This window comes from Barbus barbus, assembly GCF_936440315.1.
Source record: "Barbus barbus genome assembly, chromosome: 25".
Taxonomy (NCBI): Eukaryota; Metazoa; Chordata; class Actinopteri; order Cypriniformes; family Cyprinidae; genus Barbus; species Barbus barbus.
The window spans coordinates 5,456,690-5,482,705 of NC_136753.1; the positions used below are offsets into that span (position 1 = coordinate 5,456,690).

At 37.2% G+C, this 26,016-nt stretch overlaps 1 protein-coding gene across 2 annotated transcripts in view; it reads right to left on the minus strand.

Annotated features, from left to right (window-relative positions):
- Positions 1-1,670: 1,670 nt before the first annotated feature.
- The window catches only part of myh11a (myosin, heavy chain 11a, smooth muscle), a 31,424-nt gene continuing 7,078 nt past the window's right edge, over positions 1,671-26,016 (minus strand). The window contains exons 4-42 of one of the 2 annotated variants that reach the window (XM_079376819.1): positions 23,515-23,542; positions 20,713-20,812; positions 17,647-17,739; positions 17,490-17,553; positions 17,258-17,356; positions 16,945-17,088; positions 16,739-16,834; positions 16,529-16,647; positions 16,246-16,398; positions 15,983-16,156; positions 15,574-15,747; positions 15,189-15,303; positions 14,123-14,316; positions 13,876-13,997; positions 13,103-13,172; positions 11,171-11,331; positions 10,981-11,089; positions 10,703-10,834; positions 10,410-10,616; positions 10,146-10,283; positions 9,929-10,052; positions 9,640-9,811; positions 9,268-9,480; positions 8,999-9,143; positions 8,702-8,908; positions 8,471-8,575; positions 8,205-8,357; positions 7,869-8,117; positions 7,575-7,787; positions 7,254-7,466; positions 7,016-7,177; positions 6,799-6,927; positions 6,187-6,275; positions 5,774-5,897; positions 5,002-5,210; positions 4,423-4,531; positions 4,099-4,271; positions 3,890-3,922; positions 2,212-2,407 (exon numbers count right to left, since the gene is read on the minus strand). In XM_079376819.1, coding sequence (XP_079232945.1) covers positions 3,898-3,922; positions 4,099-4,271; positions 4,423-4,531; positions 5,002-5,210; positions 5,774-5,897; positions 6,187-6,275; positions 6,799-6,927; positions 7,016-7,177; positions 7,254-7,466; positions 7,575-7,787; positions 7,869-8,117; positions 8,205-8,357; positions 8,471-8,575; positions 8,702-8,908; positions 8,999-9,143; positions 9,268-9,480; positions 9,640-9,811; positions 9,929-10,052; positions 10,146-10,283; positions 10,410-10,616; positions 10,703-10,834; positions 10,981-11,089; positions 11,171-11,331; positions 13,103-13,172; positions 13,876-13,997; positions 14,123-14,316; positions 15,189-15,303; positions 15,574-15,747; positions 15,983-16,156; positions 16,246-16,398; positions 16,529-16,647; positions 16,739-16,834; positions 16,945-17,088; positions 17,258-17,356; positions 17,490-17,553; positions 17,647-17,739; positions 20,713-20,812; positions 23,515-23,542 — 5,306 coding nt within the window. In that variant the 3' untranslated portion in view covers positions 2,212-2,407; positions 3,890-3,897. Of the gene's footprint in view, positions 2,408-3,889; positions 3,923-4,098; positions 4,272-4,422; positions 4,532-5,001; positions 5,211-5,773; positions 5,898-6,186; positions 6,276-6,798; positions 6,928-7,015; positions 7,178-7,253; positions 7,467-7,574; positions 7,788-7,868; positions 8,118-8,204; positions 8,358-8,470; positions 8,576-8,701; positions 8,909-8,998; positions 9,144-9,267; positions 9,481-9,639; positions 9,812-9,928; positions 10,053-10,145; positions 10,284-10,409; positions 10,617-10,702; positions 10,835-10,980; positions 11,090-11,170; positions 11,332-13,102; positions 13,173-13,875; positions 13,998-14,122; positions 14,317-15,188; positions 15,304-15,573; positions 15,748-15,982; positions 16,157-16,245; positions 16,399-16,528; positions 16,648-16,738; positions 16,835-16,944; positions 17,089-17,257; positions 17,357-17,489; positions 17,554-17,646; positions 17,740-20,712; positions 20,813-23,514; positions 23,543-26,016 lie in introns of both variants that reach the window. The other variant, XM_079376818.1, reaches the window with a different exon arrangement.

The window sequence follows — 26,016 nt, forward strand, 5'->3', positions numbered from 1 at the left end:
AATCAGTACTAAATGCTACGACTCAGTACCAAGTGCTTGATTTGAATGCAGTGTAAGAGTATTTGTATATATACTGAAACACTGAAGGCAGGACACTTCAAATTCAGCAATTTAGTGTGTCAGGTGGCGTATTCCATCATGAAAAACATGTTTTTGTGTTGCGTCAATGGGATTGCATGTTAAAGGGTGTATGAGTATGTATGTTTGTACTCTGATCTGAGTAAATTTCTTCCCCATAATCTGAATTTAACTACAAATATTGATTTTTGGATGGCAGTGACTGACAGATCTGCCATTCTGTTTGTTGTGGAAGGAAGAGTTACTGGAAATAAAAGAGGTAAAGGTCATAGCTAGATATAGTGGTGTACTTGCAAAAAAGTTAGTTGTTGCACATGTGCATGCAGTTACCTGAAGAATGACTACAATTGTCTGTATTTAGTAACAGCCTGCAGAGAAACTAATTTTCGCTGGATTTGTTGATTAGAAGAAATTCTTCCCTCTTGCAGCCAAGAGAAGCAAGAGCATTGAAATTAAAGTAGCAGGACATTTTTTGATGAAAAGGCCAAAGCTGTTTTTGGAAAACTTGCTTACTGCATACTGTGCAGTATGTACTGTATAGGGCATACTATTGTTTAAATAGTAAGAGAAACAATGGACATTATTCAACCAATATAATAATACCTACCATGGTTTTGAGAAACACCTTTACTGCTTTTGCATGCTATTTGATGTGCATTTGAACATGTTTTAGTGAGTTGAATTTAAAAGGTTACTTGAGGCTTGATTGTGTGCTATAAGGTTAAATATCTTACCAAACACATCCCTTTAGTTTGCATTTTGACATGTAAGAATTATTTAAAGACACAAAGGTTTTTTTTTTTCAGACTTTATTTCATGTGCATGTGGTTTCACAAATGGATAGATAAAAGTAGATAAAGTGAATAAATCCAATGACATGTCATACCCAACATACTGTAAATTGTTTGTGCCAAGTGAAATTTATGGAAAAATAAAATTTTATATATATATATATATATATATTTATATAATTTCAAAGTTCTTTTACAGGCATTTTCTGTCAATAGACATCTATTTGACAGAATGGATTTGAATTGCTTTCAGTGTGTCTATTTCAAATATTGAAATATTTGTAAGAGAATGAAATAAAATCCATAATATTTGTCTGTTAAAAAGTCATGTTTTATATAATACTTTTAGCAAACATTCAGAGGGAACAAAAAAAATACTAGTGCTGTCAAACGATTAATCGCATCCAAACTCAAAACTTTTTGTTTACATAATATATGTATGTGTACTGTGTATATTTATTATGTATATATATATATATATATATATAAAAATACACACACATGCAAGTATATATTTAAGAAAAAACTGTTATATTTGCATATTAAATATATTTATATATAATATAAATTATATAAATATATACATGTAAATATTTTCAAAATATATACTGTATGAGTGTGTACTTATATATACATAATAAATATACACAGTACACACACATATATTATGTAAACAAAAACTTTTATTTTGGATGCGATTAATCGTGATTAATCGTTTGACAGCACTAAAAAATGCTATAGGAAATTACAGTTTTCAAGGTACCTGACTGTATGATAAGAAAGTAACGTTTTTACATTTTTATAATTATGTTTCTGGCACAACACACACCTTCATTGATATTTTAAATTTAGGATGCTTTCTTGAGGCTGCAGTCTACAACATCTCAATAAACTCATTTACTTGCTGTCTCTAGAGTAATGAAAATTAAGTAAACAAGTTATTAATATTGGGAAAAAATCTGTCAAAGTGTCCTCTAGAATTGCTCCGTAAATTTGATCTGAAAATGTCTGAGCTGTATGCATTGCAGGAATATATAGCAAATAAATGAGAAAGTGCAGTATATTTAGGGACAATTATGCAGTACAAAACAGTGAACAGCCATTTACCCGCAGTTGAGACATAAAAATGACCATTATCATTAAAGATCCTGAAAAAGGAATACCAAGTCCCATGGTGCTTTACTGGAATAAAAGCAGATCTGCAGCCACAAAAGATAAACTGAGGGTTGTGGTAAATGGCCAAATGCCTGGTCAAACAGCAGTGCTTTGTTGCAGTCAAACAAAACATAATTCTAATCTAAATAATGACCATTGTAAAAGAAAATTGTGTTTTGTTTTTTTTGGATAAAAAGTTATTTTAAAGATAAGAATGTTTGAACAGTATGGTGGGAGGCATCTATTCACTAGATTTGGTTCCATTGTAGTCACCCTGCATGTCCGCATCATCCTCTGCAGCATCTGAGCTGTCAATCATTCCCCGTCTGCCACCACCTGAGCGCCTCGTTGTACTGCTGAAGGATGATGGTTCGTTGCCTCGCCTGAAATGTTACAACAAATCTTAGCGTAAAATCACATAGACTTTCACTGCAGGTTGCTTGGTACCTGGTACATTTGTGTTAGCCCTTAAATAGCATGTTTTTGAAACCTTTTTCAATCCCAAACTGTTCACAAAGCCCGGAAGAAGTTATTGTCACTACCAATCAGCAACTGTATGGAATATGTATGGATTTTATGGAAGACCCAGGTTTGAAAAATGCTGCATTATAAAAAATATAGTATACTGAATAATAGTAATCACAGAGGGTACACTAAGCGATTTTTACCAAACGATGTTAATATTTGAAAGCACCAAAACAAACACGCCAATACCCCAACAGTACCTTGACCCTATTTTGAAATCTCTACACAACAATGGCAACGACGATCGCGGAAACAAGTGAAGATGACACACAAGCATATTCAAACAAAAGCCAACATGGATAAGTTGTGTGAAACAAAGCGAAATCAATGTCACTCACCTATCAAGAAGAGACAATGCAACCTCGGCGTCCGATTCGACCCCTTCCCACTCCCACTCTGAAAAGCTGCTCCGATATTTACGTGGGTCCTACCTCTTGCCTGATCGTAACCCTTCTTTTTAATGTTTTGTTTCTCTGATATTTAATTTCCTCTTTTTTATCTGCCATCTCTCTCTATCTATAGTCGATCTGCTAATATCGGTCCTGTGCACTCAAACTGAGCGCTATCTTTTCCCTGTCATTACAAGACACACCCCCATTACTGCTGATTGGCTACACGTGTGTTTTGGGACACGGTCCGATGCTGTGGTCAAAGCGTTTTTCAAAAATCGCTTAGTGCACCTTTAAAAGATGTTAAGAATTTCAGTTCATATGTGATAAAACTACAGTAATGTAACTGTCTGCTTTTGTTTCGTTGATGAATGATTGGTGTGGAGTACTCACAGTACAAATGTGCATCTGAAATACACAGAGATAAATCACTTCTTCACCAGTGTCCTAATAAGTATGCCACCAGAATACAGCCACAAGCGTCTTTTACAGTGGAAAGTGGTATTAGACATCAGATTTGTAAGTGGTTAAAGGCAGCGTTAGAACCTCATTTGTAAACCTGTAAACAGGCTAAATGCGGTTGGTTCAGAAAATAGAACCATGCTTTGAGAGGGGAGAGGGAAATATGGTCAGAAATGCGCTAGTCTGAGTTCAGTTGAGCTTCAGTGGAGGGACAGAAATCTCTTGAAATGTTTTTTCAAATATGGTCATCATTTGTGTTTTGAAGATTACAAAAGTCTAATGGATTTGGAATGACGTGGGTGAGTAAATGATGACAGAATTTTCATAAAATAAGCTACTTGTCGTACCATATGTGCGCACTCTGCAAAACCTAAGTATATGTAATATACCATATTTCACTCTCGCAGGCAGGAAATACATTTGTGGCAAGTAAAAGGAAAGATTTGTGAGGAGTACATCTTCTGTGTCAACTTTTGAGCACAGAGGTACCTGCATAGTCACTGTGTGGGTTCAGGATTGCCTCTGCAACATAGACAGAGATAGACAATCTTCGGTTTGCAGTTTATAAAAGGAAGGGATTTGGGCTGCACTACAAGTGCTGAGAATTTGCTCAAAGCTTTGTCTAAAAGAGCAGTTACTGCCCAAAGATTTCAGTATTTTTGGGATGCTGAGCCACGTCTTGGGAGCGTTATGCGTACCTGAGTTTGCTCTTGAGGGAAGTGACCTCACGGCTCATGGCATCACTGGCTTCTGTGGCCTCATCCAGCTCTCTCTGAAGCTTTCTGCGGGCCGCGGTGATTCGCTGGGACTCTTCCTCGCTCTCTTCCAACTGCCTCTTCAGCTGTTTGACTCGAACGGTCGCCTTATCCGCCTGTGAAAGAGAAACACTTCTCAGGCCAAGCACACACTACATTCTAGTATAGTCAATTACAAGATCCTTTTCCTTTTGAATTTAGGTATGATCCTTAAACTTTATATGAAAAATATAGGAAACGAGAAGAGAGAGATGCTGTATGGCTAACCTGGTCTTTATATTGTTCTGCTTGTTTTCGTTCATCTTCCACTTGGATCACCAAATCCTTCAGCTTCTTATCCTTCTGGCGAACTGCCTTTGCTGTGTTTTGCTTTTCTCTGTATTAGAAAGAAACATACAAACAAGTAGCACCAAACAAGATCAAATGATGATATCACGTCTTCTGTGACATAAAATCATGTTCTAAAAAAAACCTTTAACTTTCAATTGGCCATCATGAAGGTTGGTAAGATTATGTTTTTGTAAGGTTTTTTTTTTTTTTTTTTTTAAATAAGTCTCTTATGCTCACCAAGGCTGCATTTATTTAATTTCTCTCTCTATATATATATATTCACAATTTATTTATTTTCACAGCAGCTTCATAGAAAATTATTCCACAACCATTGAGCAAGCTAAGACAAGCATATGTACAAACTATGAAGGAGAGATGGATATTTTTATCTTTATTGTTTATATTTCTTTAAAAATATGATTTGTGACATCTGTTAAATTTTGTGATCCCCCTTGCCCCCCCTTGGGGCGTCCACGAACCCCAGTTTGAAATCCTTTGCTATAATAAAAGACTTGCCTGCTCTCCTGATCAAGTTGTTCCTCCAATTGTGCCACTTTGGCCTCAAGAGCAGTGATGGAGGACTTAAATTTGGATTTGACTTGGTTCTCCATCTCCAGGAGTTTAGCTTTCAGCTCTTTGTTCTGCCTCTCCATCAACTGTCTGGCACTCTCGTTCTTTTGGGATGTGGTGCGTTCGGCCTGGAGCTCGTTGGTAAGTTGGTCAACCTGAAGGATGAAGAAAAAACTTGAGGAAATGACACGGTTTTCATACAAATGACAAAGTTCTATCTCCGTAATGGCATTTTCTATTCTCAAAGTTTTTAAATCAAAATTTATTACAATTTTCTTAATAATATGTGACCCTGGACCACAAAAGCAGTCGTAAGTCGCTGGGGTATATTTGTTGCACTAGCCAACAATACATCGCATGGGTCAAAATTATAGATTTTTCTTTTATGCCAAAAATCATTAGTATATTAAATAAAGATCATGTTCCATGAAGATATTTAGCAAATTTCCTACCATAAATATATCAAAACTTAATTTTTGATTAGTAATATGTGTTGCTAATCACTTCATTTGGACAACTTTAAAAGCGATTTTCTCAATATTTTTTTTTTTTAAGCACCCTCTGATTTCAGATTTTCAAATAGTTGTATCTCGGCCAAATATTGTCCTATCCTAACAAACCATACATCAATGGAAAAATTATTTATGATGTATAAATATCAATTTCAAAATTGACCCTTATGACTGATTTTGTGGTCCAGGGTCACAAGTATATGTACCTGCTGGACATTCTTCCTCAGCTTGTCATTAAGCATCTCCATATTGCCCTGCTCCTCCTCCAGCTCTTCCTCCAGCTGTTGGATCTTCGCTTCTAGCCGTCTCTTCTCATCAGCCAGTGCAGATCTTTGAGGTTCAGTCAAACCACATATTATTTTCAATCAGAATGTGCTTGGAGCACAATTTTGCCGTAATGTTTCGGTACACAAACTGTGCTGGTATGTCTAAAGTGAGCTATTTCACATAACTGAAATCTAGAACTACACTCTGTTCCCATACAAACAGTCACACTAAAGAATGTCTACCATTAATTGTAACAGTGAACCACATGCTCCAAGGGAAGTCAATCTATTAGAGGATTATAATGAATTCCACAGGATTCAAATATTTCTGATATTTTATTTGTCATACTCACTTTCCAGATGCATTGCTGGCCAACTCATCAGCCAGTTCATCTCTCTCAGCTTCAGCTTGCTTTTTAGACCTCTCAGCTGCAGCCAAGTCCTACATTTAAAGAATTGAACTGAATTCTTCAAAAATAAAGGTGAGACAATCACGCAAATCAATTGCCGCAAAGTAGCCTTTTTTGTCAACTTCACCCCTGAAACTTAATTACTTAAGATTACTGAAGATTTAAGAATTAAGATTTTAAATCATGCAAGCAAATGTAAAGAACTAAAAAAAAAAAAATTAATGTTTAATATTTCTATTGTTAGTTATCTATTGTTTTTATTTTTAAATTCCAATTAGAATATCTTTATCAGTTTATGTTCATTTATTTTTCATAATACTTTTTAAAATGTAGGTCTATATATGTATTTATATCACTATCAAACCCCCTGTAGTTCCATCATGAACCCATAGGGGTTCTGTGAGCCCTTGGTTGGGAACCCATAATTTAGCCATATCAAATAACCCAGAATTGTACTATTTATTCACCAAAACAATACATTTATTTGAATGAACAGCCCCATACACACCTCTTTTTGGACAAATTGCCTCAGTATGTTATTCATAGTAGCCTCACCTCATGCAGCTGTAGAAGTTCAGCCTCCAGAGTCTTGGCCTTCCTCTCATTCTCTTTGGCACTGGATAAGACTTCTTCCCTGGCAGCTTGAGCATCATCAAGCTCTCTTTGGAAGTCTTTCATTTGAGCCTAAGTTATAAAAACATACTCAAATGATTACTAAATTACTTAATTTATAATTGGAGTTCAATAAATTCATCCAATCATAAAATTTCACCTGGAGCTTGCGGAGCTGCTTGATCGCCTCTTCTCGTCCCTTGTTAGATGTCTCAATCTGGCCCTCAAGATCCTTTAAATCTCCCTCCAGTTTCTTCTTGGAAGCAGCTATTGCAGTCCTTTGCTTGCGCTCATCTTCGAGTTCAGTTTCCAGCTCACGCACCTGTTGTTTAAGATGTTTGTTTAAACCCATGTACACATACGGAAGTCAAAGTCTGAGTGAAGAAGCAATACTGCACCTGTTTAACCAACTGCCTCTTCTTCTCCTCCCCTTGCTCATCTCTGCCCTGGAGATCTCGCTCAAACTGGGCCTTTAGAGCCTGCATGTTGACTTCCAGCCGCAGTTTGGCATCCTCTGCAGCCTGTAATTCATCCTCCAGCTCTTCCAGCTGAGTCTTCATCTCCTCTACCTGAGCCTCCAGGCCACGCTTGGACTTCTCAAGCTCATGCACCTAAAATTAGAAAATGAGTTTGATTGAAATTTCTCTGACTTTAATGACCTAACAGAAGGTTTGTTTATGAGTGACATTTATTTAGAGGTTTACACTCTTTGAACTTACGTTCTTGCCCACATCATCCTTGGAGCTGACCAGGTCCTCCATTTCAGCACGAAGGGCTTTATTGGCTCTTTCAAGCTCCTCACGGGCTTCTTGAGCTTCATCAAGAGCTCTAGCTAAAGACAGAGCCTTGGTTTCCTTCTCTCTGGCTTCGGCCTCTGCGCGATCTCGCTCATCTGCATACTTATTAGAGACGCTCTTCTCTTCAGCAAGCATCTGAAAGGAAATGGCAGAAGTGAAAATACGTCCACATCCAATGGCAAAACTAATTGATTCAGCAGACAAATAATCAGAAACCTGATCAAACTTCTTCTGTTTTTTCTCAAGGTTGGACACCAGCTGTCTCTGGTTGTCCAAATCCATCAGCGTGTCCTCAAGTTCCTGTTGCAGTCTATTCTTGGTCTTCTCAAGCTTGTCGTAAGCTGCTGCCTTCTCCTCAAACTGAGTATTGGTCGCCTCCAGGTCTCTCTGCAGCCGCTTCTTACCTTCTTCTAAAAGTTCTACGTTACCTGACACCTCATCCAGCTTCTTCTTGAAGTCAGCGAGCTGTGGACACAAGGGATATTCAAGATGTAAATACTGAGGCTCTAATGGAGCAAGACCACAGATTATTCATCTTCTTGTTAACCTTACCTGAATGTTCAGTGTCGAAACGTGCCTCTCCACATTCCTCTTTGCTTCTGTTTCCTCCTCAAGCTGCTCCTGAAGGGCATTACGGTCATCCTCCGTTTGACGTAGTTTGGTGGAGAACTGGAGCTTTTGTCTTGTCTCTTCAGCCAGCAACTCCTGAAAATGTCAAAACTCAAGTGAGCCAACAACTCAAATCCTGTTCACATTGCTAAAATATGTTTCTGCTTTGAAGCTATAAATCAAAGAACACTACATAACATTGCACATACCTGTGTATCTTGCACTTGAGAAGTTAAGCTAGCTACATCCTTGCTAAGTTTAATGTTCTTCCCCTCTGCTTCATTAAGAAGGTTGGTAACACTCTCTAGTTCCACCTGCCAGGGCAAGAACCACATGTTAAATACACTGTTTCCTCCAAGATGTTTAAAGTAACAAACATGTTGTAGGTTCTCCCAACAGTGACAAATATATTTAATAAAACATCCTCCACCATCACTCACAGTTATTTTAGAGACCCGATCCCCCAGCTCGGCTTTCTGCTTCTCGCTGTCATTGAAACGAGACTGCAGGTCAGCAAGCTGTCCTTCCACTTTCTTCCTCTTGTGTTCCACATCCTGCTTGCTTTGAGTAAGAGAACGGATCTCCACATGGAGTTCTGATGTTTCCTTCTCCAGAGCTTGCTTGGCTTTCTCCAGGGTTGACTTCACCTAAGAAGCATTTCATATATATTTTACATTAGCACTTGGAGTTCTTCAGAAAGTTCAGAAATAACATTGATATTTGTTATGGTTGCCTACCCTCTTGGACTGCTCCAGCTGCTCTGTAAGCTCCTCCAAAGCTTGGGTATGCTTCTGTCTCATCTCCTGCACCTGAGCCTCGTGGACACAGCTCTCCTCCTCCATGGCTTTCTTCAAAAGAGTCACCTCCTGCTCACGTTTGGCCCTAAAAAATATGCATCCTGACGATCAGGTCAATGGTGTCTAGTAAACCCTCTGTCAATATGTGCTATATTAAATCAATACAATGCATGTCAGATTAAAATGCAGATCTTTGTTTCTATACACACCTGAGCTCCTGCTGAGTGGCTGTGGTGTCCAGTGTGTCCTCCAGCTCTGATTTGAGGGCTTCAAGCTCTTCTCCCAAGTCTCTCTTGGTTTTTTCAGCCTTATTCCGGGCAGCCCGCTCAGATTCTAGATCTTCCTGAAGATCTGAGATGTGTCCCTCCAGCTCTCTGATTTTCTTCAGTGCATTGTTTTTCTGAGCTGTCTCATCCTCCAATCTGAAACAGAAATGCAAAGGGATTACAGAGGTTACTGTAGGTTTCTGTGTGAAATATGCATGAAAGTATCTTCAATTTAGCTTCAAGTCATTTGTCTGTGACGGAATAATATACAAAAAAATTATGCATTTTAACATTTTAAATGAAAGATCTGTATACCGTGCCAGTGCGGCCTGAAGTTCCTCCTCTTTTTTGGCAAGCTGGGCTTTCAGATCAGCAATCTGAGCTTGGAGGTCAGCAAGTTGCTCCTGAAGGTCATTTGATTCACCCTCTAACTTTCTCTTGGCTTTTTCCAGCTCCTGTCGAGTCTTTTCCTCTTTCTTCAAGCGCACTACAGATTATATAAAAAAATATTATCACTTATAACTGAATTAAATGATTTAGACATTACTGTGATTGATTTCCAGACAAACATTCATCATGCATCAAAAGTAAATTATGGACAAACCCTCCAGTTCAGTGATCATTGACTCGTGCTTATTCTTCAGCTTTGTCAGGTTTTTGGATTTTTCTTCTTCTTCAGCAAGGTTTGAGCTAAAATCTGCTACCCTTTCTTCTAGAAGCTTCCTCTCCTGCAAATAGAGTACTTAAAATTGAACACTTCAATTGCCACCAAAATATGTCATCTTAAAACAAGAAGAAAAAAAAAATTGTTGAAATGAAACCTTATGCAATTTGTTGTTTTGGTCCTCCATCACCAGGATATCATCCTCTAGCTTCTTGACCTTGGCTTCACAGGTAACCTTCTCCAGTTGCAACTTCTGACGAGCATCTTCTTCCTCTTCAAGATGTTCCTCAAGATCCTTAGAACATTATTTTAGAGACAAGAGAGAGACATGGACTAAATTGAAGCATTTAAAGAAATATAAGGACTGAATTTGATCAAGTGCATGTTACCTGTGAATGAAAACCAATAAATGAAAACCTACTTTGATCTGATCATGCATTTTCTTCTTTTCCAGTTGTAGGGCTGCACCATGATCCTCCTCCTCCTCCAACCTGGCCTCCATCTCATGCAAGATCTCCTCAAGTTCTTGTTTCTTGGTAGCTAACCGTACTCTCATTTCCTCCGCCTCTGCATAGAGCTCTGTCTCAGCCTGCAACTTCTCCTGGAGCTGGTTCCTTTCATCCATAAGCTACAAATGAAAGGATTATATCGTATATTCAGTGTATGATTACTTGCTATTAAACGCAAGAGGACAAAGTCAGGATTTCGTCATACCTGTGTATGTTTCAGTGAAATGTCTTTTAGCTCTATCTCAAATTTTTGTGAAGATTCTTTGGCTCTTTGGAGCTCCTCGTCCTTCAGACTCATCTCCTCCTCTTGGCGTGTCACCTGGAGGAGAGGCTTCACCTGTGGACATTATGGAAATATGTTTAGATAAATACTAACATAAACCCTTTGCATATTCCCAAGAAACCAACCAGTTACAAGAACTACAATAAATATTTATAGTCACATTATTCAATAGAAATTTAGAATATAAGAAATGTTTTAACCTTGGTGAAGAGTCTCCACCACTGCCAGTTCCTGAGTTTCAGATAAGCAGCACAGTTCCTCTGGATCACCTTCATAGCTGTTAGCTGTTGCTGCCTCTTAGCAAAGGCCCTATACATAGTTTTAAATAAAGAATAACTCAAATAGCATATTACTATTTTAAAAAATACTGTATTTATGAACTCTACCCACTTTCTAGCTAGGAATCCCCTGGCCTGTGCCTGGAAGGCAATGATAATGACTGTGATCTTCAGGTCACGCTCCTCTTCAAGCTGGGCCAGGACTCCTGTGCGGAAGAAGATTTTGCTCTGACCAATACGGTACAGGTTTGGGTCCAGGTCCAGGTGCTTAATCTACAAAAAGGGTCAGGTATGAGAAAGAAGATATACATTATTTCAGTCAGAATCAGTTATACATGTACTAGTGAGTGTCTCTAACTGTATGAAGGAATTATAGATGAAAGCATGGTTCAGCACTTTTAAAATAGAAACCAGTTGGTAGGATGCCACATTTAGATACAAGTTAGCAAAGTAATGAAATAACTGTGGTGGGAATACTGGGAAAATTCCATAAAGAAAAGAGGAGTCAAACAGAGACTATATGAACATGTGACTTGCAAGCAGGGGCGGATCTAGAAAATATTTTTTAGGGTGGCATGGAGTCTATGAGGGGTGGCAACACCAAAGCAAGCCCCCATGCATAGTTTTGGGGGATTTATTGTCTGACATGCGCAGTTGTGTTCACAAATATTTCCTTACCATTAAGTAATCATCTATACTGTTTAAAACAACATTTCAATATCCATCATGGCACCAAGTCAATACCCAATATAAAAAACTTCAACAGGTTATAAATGTTTCTGAGCTTGTATCATTAAAGAAGACATGAGGTTCTATTGATATTACATAGGCTACTTAGATGGTATAAATCCCATTTTAGTGCAAGTTTAAGAGTAACACTTTTGAATTTCCTAACATTAGAAAGAAATACAATAATATCAAAACACTGAAACTGGATCAGTTTTGAAAACAATGTTTGATTTTCTGTTATTACCAGAGGTGGGAATGTCTGTATCACCCAGAACACACTATCAATAGTCTAGCAACACCCTAGCAACTGCATAGCAAGAGCCTAGCAACCACCCAGAATATTCTAACAACCAACTATTTATGTTTCTAAAACAAGACTTTAAGACAAGCCAGCATAAATCTGTCTTTCAAACTTTTCAGTGTAGTTATTGTAGGTATATTTAAATGCTTAGACACGATTCAAATACACCGATGAGTCTCCTGTCCAGTGAACACTCATGAGATCAATAACACTTAACAAAAAAAAACTCTTATTAGGATTCAGGAATTAGTTTTGCAGCTCAATGTCTATAACAACATGTGCTACAGTTTACTGTACATAGCCTATAGAATAGTGAAATTTCCATCATCTAATATACTGGTACTGTACTGTAATTATACTGAATGTGTAAGTATAAAACTGAAATTAGTTTCACTCTGCTATTAGTTTTCGTGATCGGCATCTTCTTATTGATTTCATGTTATTGTTTCATCCGATATGGCAGAAAGGCCTATATCCATGATGAAAGTGGAGCGAGCGGTCGGAGAATCGGATTTCTCAGAGGACTTCTGAATAAACCCAGAAGCAGTATCTGATTCACGAACAAATGTAAAAATAATTTGTTAGTGAATGGGCTGCGCTTTGTGTTTTTGACTCAAAAAGAACCGGTTCATAATAGTCATTTGTTGATGAAGCCGACTACACTGGACGCGCTGCATGCAACCATCGTGCACAGTTTAGTGAAAGACTTGTTTTTTCCATTATTGGTCACGGATGAAAAGTAGCACATGAAACACTGCTCACATTTATATTTTATTCTGTGATCATTCTGGGGTGGCACAGATTTTTCATAGGGTGGCAGTTGCCACCCCGGTAGATCCGCCCCTGCTTGCAAGTGATATTGTTAGATGCTCTGCAGGCATCTTGCTTTGTTGTCTCGAGAAATAAAGTCTGACTTTGGCATCTGGAACTTCTTGACTCAATAAATTATTTTTGAAAAAGAGAGAAGACATTCTATGATGTTCTTTCACAAGATTTAATTGGACAACATCTTACCATCAGACAGCAGGCCTGCTTGCCATCCATGAAGCCCTTTGGAATAGAACTTGGTGCCAAGATCTCATATCTGTATGTCAAGGTAAAATGAACAGAATTGCATTACATCTGATAACATGTACCATGCAATATATTTGGCACAACATATGTAATCACACTGAACTGCAAATTGGAGTCCAGGTAGCAATATACTTTTAGGGGTTCAAGCGCGTAGCTTTGCCTCTAGAACCACTGCTGTCTATCAAATCATTTGTTAAATAATTGAGAATATGTAAAAAAAAAAAAAACCTGACCTTTGTGAACTAGTCCTAGGTTATCACTTTCATCTAAAAAAATAAATAAATAATAATTAAAAAAAAAATAGTAAAAAATTGTACGCTGCAGTACAATTCTCTAGACTCTCAAGGTCAATAATTATCAAAAAATTTTGAACTTTACACTTTGGGTAGCTATAATGGGGGTCGTTTAGAAAAGGGGGCTGTCCAAATATACCCAAAAGCCTAAACAAAAATTCAAAACTTCACTAAACAAGGTTAGCAAATTTTTAAACAAGCATTCAAAGTTCGGACCACAGGTGGTGCTTGAATGCCTTAAAGCGCTTAAATCCTGATAATCGCTGATAATATTTTACTTATTAAATTCTGTGAATCTTGCAATGTCATTCTTGAGAATTTATACTGTTTTTTACATTGGATATGCAGTTAGACAATAAGTCAATAAGACAGTTGTCTCACTAAATGAAAAACTCGATTTAAAATAATAAAGCTACCCACCGCTGTCTGAACTCTTGGAAGACAATTCTGTTGGGGAATCCTTGGCGGCAGATACGAATACCCTCCAGCACACCATTACATCTCAACTGCTCGAGCACCAGGTGGGCATCCAGCTTTCCTGCCTAAAGGTGAAAAAAGTACCTTTAACATGGACATAGAAAGGACATATACATCTAGTCTGAATATGTACCCTATGCCCAAACATCATTGGTACCACCAGGTAACATGGTATGCAGCAGTGACATACCCGTTTCTCATGGTTAGGGATAATGCAACGGACAAAGTTTGGCTGTGTGTTGTGCAGTGTGGTCATTAGTTTGGCCAAGGATTCTTTGTAAAGCTGGCCCACAGTACGGAACATGCCCTTCTTGGTCTTAGACGCACCAGGTGCGAGACTGTCTGACATCTTGGCAATGGTTTCCAATCCAACCACACGGTCAGCTGAGAAATAAAAAATACAGATGTCAGCCATTATTCTTATCTCAATTACACTTAGTGATATTGTGCTTTGATTAGCCAAAACAAAAAAGCTGGGAAGATGTAGATCATGTTTTTTTGTGACACCAATTATGAACATTCAGTGGTCACAATTGTCTGGGTTGCAACAATTTTGTATGTAGTTGTTAGCATAGGCGCCGATTTATAAATATAAAACACCGTTGTTTCCATGACTAAATAATAACTGGGCTAAGTTATCATACACATATGCAACAAATTTAACATTTTCAATTATTAAATTCAAATCTCATTACTCAGTAATTAGTTATACTGGGTGTTAGGTTTTTTTTTTCTTTTCTCTATACTCCATTGGATGGCGCGTTTGGGGAATTTTCTACACAAAATATCTTGCGAAGTGAAATGCACGGACTGCAAATACATTATTTAGTAACCGAATAATACACATATTATTTCTATGAGGGTTGCGCTTCACTAAATAAAATGATTTAATAGATACCTGTTTACAATAAGCACTTATTCGTGCATACACAGGGCAAAGTTTGAGGGCGCACACCCGTAATATCTGAGGGAGCGCAGAGCCATCATCACTATGTAGGGTATATGGGAGAGCATTTGTGCTGGCACCCTCTCGTATTACAATAATGCAATCTTTTGACATTTGCCAAAAATAATGCCAAAAACTGTCTCAAATGAACTATGAAAACTAGAATAAAGTCGTACAAGCTGCAATCCATTTCTTATTGGTTAAAATGAACAGAGACTATCTCATGTTTTTCCGTGGGTGCTACGGGATCGGCTCCTATGGTTAGAGAGTATTGTATGGGATATAAGAATTATATATTGCTGATACTGACCATCCTTCCACAGGTCTTGCATAAATGGATTGGAGGAATTATTCAGCAGTGCTGTAACATTGTCATTTAAGGGGTCCATGTTCTTGGTTAGCCATGCTGTGGCATTGTAGTCCACCTAATTGAGAAAGGGTAGGTTTGGGTCATGATATTTCATACAAAGAGAAATATCACTAGGAACTGTGCATGTCTGCATTTTTTTAAATTCTCCACAAAATTCAAACTGGACATTATCACAGCACAATTCCCTACAGTATCTTGCAGGCGAGTTGTGAGTACTGAATATGTCGAGGAGTCTGTATTACTTGGGTTATTACTGTCTAGATCACAATATTCTCCACATGTACTGTAAATCAATAAATAAAAATTCCTTCAAGTCAGAACTCACCCGTCCAGCATAGTGAAACACAGAGAATTCTGTCTTGTCCTTCAGTTGCTTAGGTTTAGCAAACTTAGTATGATTAGCATGAGTGTTGCAAAGTTTCTCCACGAAGGAGACATCTGTAGCCTTTGGAAACCAACACTCTTCATCCAACAGAGCCAGGATGCCTGGAAGATTGTTCTGTGGAGGAGTTTCAGTAAAATGAGTGACATTACCTACTGTAACAATAAGACATCATTACTTCAACACAAGACTTCCATCAAAAATGTGCCTGCTACAGCAATTACAATAAATTCATTGAATAAAAAGACACTGGTCACCTTACAGCTTTCTGCTGGAAGCAGTTGATTTAGTTTAAAACCGCAAAGAGCAAGAATCATTCTGTTCCTACATATCTACACACAATCAAACTTACCGGCCTTTCAATAAGCTCGATGCAAGGTTGCAAATCCAGCCCGAAGTCAATAAAGTTCCATTCGATTCCTTCACGCTGGTACTCCTCCTGCTCCAGGATGAACATGGTGTGATTGAACAGCTGCTGAAGCTTCTCGTTGGTGTAGTTGATGCAAAGCTGCTCAAAGGAATTGTCCTGAAGGAGAAAAACAGTATATGCCATTAACCTTAACACTTCAGTTTTTTTTAACCAAATTGAATTATTTTCTTTCAGGTTTTCCAAACCTCGAAGATCTCAAAGCCAGCAATGTCCAAGATCCCCAGGAATGAGGCACCTTGACGTTTTGTCTTGTCTAGTGCCTTATTAACTCTTAGAAGGATCCAACGGAACAAACGTTCATACATGGCTTTAGCTAAAGCTTCAATGGCAAAATCAGCCTGTAAGGGGAAAAGTACTGTATAGGTAATAATGTACGTTCTTCCATAATGACAATCACTCAGGGTTTTTTTCAGTTTCATCACAGATCTGAGCAAAATTACACCCAGCACAACTATACACTCTCTTCACCTGTTCTTTGGTTTGGGCCTTCTGCACAACCTCACGACCCACTTTAATACGTGGCGTCAGAATGGCTCTTGTGAAGTCTGTCACATTAATGCCTTGGAGATGGCAAACTTTCTGGGCAGCTGAGAATGAGACACACATTTCAGCGGTCATTTATTGTTTTATAGTAGCCTGTGAAGTCTTTCACTTGGCATTTTCCCCAATGTTCCTGACCTGTGTTGTCTGGCATGGTAGCCTGTTCCTGGTTCCTCTCTTTCTTGAATTCAATGTTACCCAATTGAAGCACAGTTGAGACAACTTTGAGGATATCTGACAAAAATAAAATACAATTTCTCAGGATTATCTTACTAAACCCCAAATAAGTAGATAATGTCTTATGTTGTAAGGACACCATGTGTATATTTCCTTGTGTTTAATACCCGCTCTTTCTTCAACAGTGAAGCCCATGATACCCATGGCCTCCATGGTTTCTTCATACATTTCATCATCCTGGTTGCCCTGAATCTGGACATGGCCGGCCGAGAGGAAACGGTAGTTGTTGAAGTTTTCAAGCAAAAGCTCCTCTGCCAGCAGAGAATAAAAATCACATGACATATCCCAGCAACAGTACAGTTTATGCAAGAATATCACTGCATTTATAAATCTCAGTCTGTCTGTCATTAGGCAAATATCCAATGAAAAACTGTCACCATATGCCAATATGTTTTCACATATTGAAGTGTCTCCACCTACCGCGTAATTTGTCATTTGCGCCAGCAACCATGTAGTAGAAGATGTGGAAAGCTCTTTCAGTTTTTGCTTGTCTGATACAACGAGATTTCTCCAACAGATCTGAAGTGATTTGGACATTAAGGTGAAACTTTGCAGAGATCAAATGTTTCAGTTGATATTCTAATTGTTTAATAATTCAAGATGTGAGATTGATCTGCATCTTTATTTGGCTTATATAAGTCATCAAGGATACAGGTCTCTATGTTGGCTCCAACTATGAAACCTGTCACATCAAAGTTAATGCGGATGAATTTGCCCTGTAAAGAAATGATTTTGAAACCATTAATTAATTACAGTCTTCAGTCTTGTTTGGGGTAAAATCTGCTATCATACAGCATTCGCAAACTTACAAATCGGGAGGAGTTGTCATTCTTGATGGTCTTGGCATTACCAAAGGCCTCTAGAATTGGATTGGCCTGCAGTAGTTGCTTTTCCAGCTCACCCTACAGTACCAGGGTTAGAAAGTAATGTGAATAATTCCATAGAAAACAAATCAAGGAAGAAAAAAGGGGAATGGGACATGCCAGAAGATTGGAATAATAAAAAAAAAATCCGAAGCCAACTAACAAAAGGCCCTCCTTTAGATTATACAATGCAACTTTTTAATTATAAATGTTTGGCAGGACAAAATTGGGAAATGTAATACATTTAGCCACAAATTATTTCCTAATGTGTGCTTCAGATGCTTAAGGTGCCTTAAACAGTGCACAAAAAATTAGGTCATGTCCATTTAGATGGGCATGATCCCCTTAGATCAAAGGTCATACTAAGCATGTAGAGAAAGGACATATTAATGGGGTTCATGAAATGGATCTCAGTAATAGATCTTTAAGCATTCACTTAAGAAGATAAAAGATACTCAGTGGGATGAAACACAGAGTCCTTAGAGAGCATAATGCTGCCTTTGCATCACAAAGCCTCTGGTGTCATTTGACCACATAATTAGATTCTCGATTTTAGACTTAAACGAGGCAGAAAAAGATTTCAACCGTGACACAAACTTTCAATTACTTTCTTACTGAGCATCAAAAAAGAAAATATCTAGAAAAAGAAGATATCTACCAGAGACAGCTTGCCGCTGAGAAGGAAAGAAGATCGCTGATAGCTTCATACACTGACAAAGAAAAATAAAGTAAACTAGAAAAGAAGGAGAAGAAGTGACATTTAGAATGATGGGACAGAGAGACTGTTGACAGAGAGATTGTTGGGAAGAAAGAGGACAGAGTTGGTAGACTGTATCAACATTCATAAAGCACTTGGCTGAATCTGACAGATTCTCTCAGTGGCCTCAGGGCAAAGCATATCAGCTAACAGATGACAACTTCATTGGTCCATGGAGTGCCAGTCAGAGTATGTGAGTGGTGTTGAATGGAAGAGGAATGTGTAACAGAGTTGCGTTATTTTTTAACTCAAATCATTAGTGTTTTCTCTTGTGCTCCACAGCAAATAGAACAAGTTAATAACCCATAGTGCAACTACATGTCAGCAAGAAATCAATGGCCCGGTTTTACAGACAGGGCTTAGCCTAAGACAGGATTAGGCCATAGTTCAATTAGGACATTTAAGCCATTTTTATAAACATGCTTAGAAAAAAACATTACTGAGGTGCATCTTGAGACATAACAAAGGCACTGATATATTTTAAGATCAGTCAGTGCAAGTTTATTTCAGTTGAAACAGCTAAGACTTACATTTTAGTCTAGGACTAGACTTAAGCCTTGTCTGTGAAACCGGGGATATGTGTTTTAAACTATTTTGATGAATTTTTGAAAATCTCTAGTAAAAATTCATGACGAATGGTGAACAGTGTAGGGGACTTTTAAGTGTGGGCTAAGGGGGCGTGTACACAACATTGTTTTCAACTAAACCCGTAAAACTTTTTATGCATTTTGGTAGTTCATTTTGGGGGCCTAAAAATGCAAAGTTTTGAAAGACAGACACATTCTGTTTCTTTACAAAGTGAATCTACAACTACTGGCTTGGCGTACATAATACAGCATTTTCGTGGATCCGTGAACGTTTTTGTGTACAGATGGCAATGGAAAAAAAAAAATGCAAAAGTTTTAAATTTTTAGTGTATCATTGTCGTGTAAATGTAGCATAAGTGTTCCTTTTACATGAAACTAGAGTCTAATCTTCCAGATCAGTAGTCAATTCAAACACGCATACAATCATGCTAAATCCATCGTTTTGGATCGATGTTCATGAAAAACATAATGAGAGAATACAGTAGGAAAAATAATTGGCCGCAAAATACATTATTCTTACATGACAAAAAGGATATCAGAAGAAGTGTTTAGTAAATTTCAAAGTAGTGCATTCAAGTGTAACGAAACTACTTTAGGAACCAAGAACATAACTATTATGGGCATCCCTTTTAAGCTCATATGCATGGCAGTTATGCATAAAATAAAACCAGCTATAATGTGTACATATATTTTGGTTTCCTTGCATATCTCTTGTATCGTACCTCATAAGTACACATAAGAACAGATCTACACTGAGGTGGTATTTATATTCCTAATGCACACACATATGAGCTTGACAGATGATGCACATTAACCTGTGGTAGATTAATAAGTGATCAAGGAAAAATGAGAAAGGATATAAGATCAACTATTCAAAAGGCGATACGTAGGCATGCACACACACTGTGCTCAGACAGACCGTTTCAATGCCAGGCATCCGCTCTGGCAAAGAAAAAGTTAACCACATCTCAGATGGGGGAATGGCACACACGTGATCTAACAGCATAATCTTGAATTCATTATTTTTATATAATGATTTTTGAAACATCATGCGAACACTGGAGCTCTTTGGCACATTGTCTACAATCATTTGAACAGTAGCCATACGGGTGGTTTGTTTAGAGGGTCCCTCCATGTAAGACTTGTCTAATGTCACTCTCAGTGAGAAACTCAAGCATGCAAACTCTCAAACCCACACAAGAAGGAGTTTTGCACAATCCTCTTTACTCACATAGGCAAACTGTTGTCCTGTATGTTGCTATTTGAAGGAAATTGTCATTAGAGAAGTATAAACTAAGAGCATTCTGTTGCATTCACTGGTTTTCCTTTAGCATTTGTAGAAGTCTTGATTTCCTTGAGATACAAATGGCTCAGCAGCATATAATCAAAACATACTTCGGTATCAGGCAAAATAAGAGCCAGTACAAGAGCCAGCATAATCTTGTGATAAATGGGATATGATATCAAACATTAAAGACTGAAAAGAGTGTTCTTATCTGCTCACAGTTTGACCTTAATTATGAAAGGATTCAGAATGTCAGGCTCTGATTTAAAAGAATGGGGTCAAAGCAAGGCCAAATACTGATGACTAAACCTATAAGAACTGGCTTGAGAAGAAGACAGAGGTTATCAAACAGAGAAAGAGATTTTCAGACTGTTTGTACTTACAGCGCTTGTGTCTTTCTTGCCTTTGTGGGACGAGGCCACTAGAGCCAAATACTGGATGACTTTCTTGGTGTTTTCTGTCTTCCCAGCACCTGATTCACCACTAGGAAGAAAACAACAGTGAATGAAAAAACTGTGTTCTTTCATTCATTAATACCTATGATTGAAATACCAGTTTTTGCAAGACATCAAAAGAACAGTATTACAGATTTAAGTGAGGTTTTAGGTTTTGGTTCTGTGTTGAAGAAATGGCACATTAATCTGTGCATATGTCATAAAAATCAGACACTCAAAATCTTGACACTAACTGGCACTATATTTGCTGTGTAAAGAAGGTATTTTTCAACTTGTCCACCATATTTATAACTGTCAGCAGGGGAAAAGTAATGTCCATGAATACAAAACAAAGATACCAAGACAATTATAAATCATTAGAAGAAAATTAGTTTGAAATAACTCTAACACTAAAATGTATTTGACATCTCTTATGTTCTCCAAGGCTGCATTTATTTTAAAACACAGTAAAACAGTAATATAGTGAAATATTAATGCAATTTAAAATAACTGTTGTCTGTGAATGCAAAGCTGAATTTTCAGCATCATTACTCCAGTCTTCAGTGTCACATGGTTCTTCACAAATCATTCTAATGTGCTAATTTGCTGCTAAAAATGTTTCTTATAATTAAAGTTGACAACATTTGTGCTGCTTAATATTTTGTGGAAATTATGATATATTTTAGAATTCTTGGATGAATAGAAAGTTCAAAAGAATGGAATTTATTTTAAATATATTTTTGTAAACTATAACTTTTTTGGATTATCATCTATAATTTACCTTGTTACAAGGGGTTACGGTGCACTATTCCCTTGTATGATAGGAAAGATATGACTGAAGCTTCATTCTGACATGCTAACATTTCCATATTAGGAAAACTGAGTCTGGGTTCCACAGGCCCTGCTGCAGCCCAAGGGCTGGTTCTTTGGCAGTAGCAGGATGCCCTCAGATCAGTTCACTCAATACATATAAAGCATTTTATGGAGCACTTTATACTGTTTTGTTTGTACAGCCATAGTTTTTGACCATTTATAATACAGTATAATAAAATTCATGATGGTTATAGTTACTGTAGCCAAATGGTGATTGAAGTACTAGACTATTCCCATACACCGCATTGGATAAGAGGTATGGGAAAACGTGTGGATTTTTCATAGAGGCCTCAGATCAGTGGTTTTTGACAATCCATGTGTTCTTAACAGTTTAACAGTCTGTTTTTTAATAATACTCTTTGGGTGGTCATTCCCAATCTCCCAAAAACTCTTTGAGACAGCCTCAAAAAAAAAAAAAGAGAGCTCCATGAGAGCGTTGGGCAAAGTGAAAACATCCTGATGTCATTAGAGAATTTTGTGTCCTAGCAGCAGTTGCCCTAGAGCAGTTTAAATGGCTTCCATTTCCTATTCTACACTCAGACAGAATCTATGGGTGCCTACACTGACACTTCGAATCAACACCATTTTATTTTAACATCCTCATATTTCACAGCTGTTTTATTATCACACAGATGTAAAACAATGATAGTAGAGCAACAGCTATTTTTACTTCTTCTTTTTTTTTCAGGACAGGCCAAGTTTTGTTGTGGGGCCTGCACAGATGCAAGCTAAATGCTCAGTAATGACTCAAAAACAAGCATAAATGAAGCCAGCATGCTTGATCTGGATTTAGATCAGTACAGGGGGCACATTTCCTGTGAGTAGGCTGACTCTGAGGAGACATGACCCTTGGGGTTCATCTGCCTTGTTCCCACTGCAGAGGACTTTTAGAAAAACATGTACTAGTAGAAGGACTCTATTAGTTTAAATTCTGTCTACTAATCATGATGTGGTTGCTGCCACATTTTAATTGTTAAATATTATATTAGAAGGGGCTTAATGTGCTCATCATTAGTCTAAATTAGTCAAAACTGTTTACTTTTTTCAGGAATGTAAACAGTAACCACTGATGACATGCCATTAACCACTGTCAGATGACATTGAATAACATCATATGGCTTCATCTGCTTTCTACAATGTGATTAAAATACTGTGTTTAAAGAAAATGAAGAAAAAAAACATGCCTTTTTATTTGTTTGTTCATTGTTTTGTAAAGCACCTTCAAAATGAAGGCTTTATACATGACACTGATGTTACACAAATTTTAGATTCTCAAGGTAATTTAAAACAGGGTTGCCAGGTATTCTATTTAATGAATCAAGTTTAGCTTTACCTATCTATATCTATTTGTAACAGTGTTTAGCCATATCCCTTATGAAAATTAACTATGGTTTTATTATAGTAAAAGTGTAGCAACCATGTTTTGTTTTTGGCATATTGATTACCATTTTTTATAACCACAGTTTTACATCAAATTCCATTTAATTTGTGGTTACCATTGTTTAAGTATACAGTAACCAGGTTTTTTTTGTTGTTGTTTTATTTGTAGTAAAATTATGGTTAATTTTCAAATAGAACAATATTATAAGTTGTTGAGGGGGAGAAATATGATTGTGGTTTATGAAATGTGGTTTGTGTTATGAAATTAGGTTTGGTTTTTATGTATTTTTTTTTTATTTTATTTATGTATTTTAGAAAGTTAAACACTTTTAAGTCATTCTGCAGCCCACTGGAAGTCCTGGTTGAGAAGCAGTAATTTAATAATACTAATAAGTTCAATTTATATAGTGCCTTTCCATAACTCAAGGACACTTTACAACTCAGATACAGCAGGGATACTTATTGCAAATTGCAAATAAAACAATGAAAAGAACTCACGTGCAAAGAATAGACTGGTCCTCTCGATCTGTAGAAAGAAATGATAGACATTACATGGCCCAAGGAAACTGGCAGGCTGGTGCTAATAGAAACTGCAAGACAGTATGCCATGTTTTGAACATCACGAAAGGGCTGCTTTTAAGCCTAAGGGGGAAAAGTTCTAGTGTAACTAAACTGGTCTATGATGAATATCATTGTTATTACAGCATCCAGTAATGCACATAATCTAATAATCTTTGATTTTCAGTGCAGCAATTTGATTTGTTGAAAAAGAAATTGACTCCACTCTTCTCTTGGGAGATGCAACACAATTCTTGCTGAGTTCAGCAATGGGACAATCATTGATTCATGCTGCTAAAATTAGAAAACCTTCTCAGATGATCTTGGCTCCATTTAAGGTTTTTTAATCCTAACCGTACACCAATGATTGTTCAGAAAGCAGAAATCGAAATAAAAAAACACATTACTGGATAATTTATTAAAGAAGTATTTGATTACGTCAAACAAAATATGATCCTCTCCGAACAATTCTAAGTCAATGAATTTATACTTAAAATTCAAATAGGCTAGAGCTTGGTTCTTATGTATGATGCTAATCAGCTGAATGCGAGCTCGCTGGTTCTGCTCAAGTACTATAGAACGTCTTCTGTTGTAAACACAATGAATGACTATTGCTCGTTTTGGATATGACTTAAGCTGGGCAGGTTTCCACATACAACATGAAGTCTGTTCCCTTGTTTCTTCCTAATTAAGGCACAAATCGAGGCATTCAGAACACAGAAAACCACATCTAAACACACCGATGGGGAAACTGCACCTCAGCCAGACAGTTTGATGAAAAGCAAGATGCGCAGGTATTGTTTTTTCCCAGCTAGTAAAAAGTTATATACAACAATGAATCTATAGATTCAAATCCAATATATTTATTATCATAAATTAGAGATGGGCGATATACCGGTTCAAATGGTAAACTGGTTTGAATTACACACGGTAGGATTTTTTTTTTAAACAACATAACAGTACAATGGCTAAGCAATGTAGACAGCGTCGTGAATTTAACCTTTGCAAAAACCCACCCTCCTTAGTAACTGTTGCTATGTCCGACCAAGCCATGCCTCTCTTACACTACACATCCCAGAGCAGAAGTAAATATTCAGATTTTGAATAAAGTTGAATAAAAAATATTTTTTCAGTGGATTAACTTGCACGGATTAATTGTTAACCTCAAGACTAGCAATGTGCGATAGTAATGTAAATAAAGCCCATTTTGATTTCATGCCGATGATATTAACACACGAATATCATCTCCAGCTGCTCTGAGAGTAATTTCATTAGCATTTTAATTTGACAAAACGGTCATATCACATGATGCACAGCAGCTGCAAGTTCCACTCGGCAACCCGTCAAAATAAAAGTTTAGTTTAACTTTAAGAAACTGTGTCAGAACATATTTTAGCAGTCTTAAGGCTCAATGCTACTACTACTAATAAATATGAATAAATCTTTATTTTTAAGGGAATAATCCCATTTGTTTTCTTTTTCATTTTAACAGTAAACTTCTGTTGTGCAGCACTTTGTTTGCCAAAAAAAATAAAAGGGTTTAATTTTAATTTTATTAGTATAAATTAAATTAATGTTTTATGCCTTTATCTGATTACCAGAAAAATTAAGAAGTTTATTGTTTATTGTTTAAGAAAGGACCTTATACAAAAAAAGAATAGGTTTAAAATACAGGCCTGCGGTCCTTAATTTCTTTTTATTAATTCACCATTTATAAACTGATGTTTACTGTTAATTTAAAATTCAAGTATTTTCAGCCATTAGAAATATCAATAGCTTTTGTATTAAAACTATATTCACTTAATGTAATCGAGAATCAAATCGAGAGCTTGCAAATCGTAATCGAATCGGGACATCTGAATCGATACCCAGCCCTACTGACAACATCGATTGTTATGAATTTGTTTTTCTTCTCTAGCCACGTTTGATCTCGTGAGTCTCAGTGAGATCTCGTGTCACTGTGAAATTGTTCTTACAATCATCAAGTGTGCGATCTCACGGTCTGGTCGAATCATCTAGTGAGTGCTTTCAGAAGATTATAAGGCTAAAAATCAGTTGAAACTGTCTTCATGTCTGTGGTCTCCCATCGGTTAAGTTTTGAAAATCATCTAGTGTGCGGCCAGCTTCAGGCAAACTGCCGCTGACGTGAGCCCGACGAGAGCCGACGTGTACAAACTAGCCCGACAGACACTCGCCGACGGCTTGGTGTTTCCTGGCCTTAAGCGCCACCTGCTGTCAGAGAGTGAATTTGAGTTCTATAACTTATCTATTTATATGTAAATTATATGTAAATGTATCTAATTTAGGCTCATAATATAATGTAGCATGTTTGTTTGGATTGTTATTAAAATGCAGTGGTTCTGCAACTGTTTCATGCAATCTGATTCATGACACAGTCAGGGGCAAACCATGAAACCTACAGAATCCTTAAAAAAATATCAT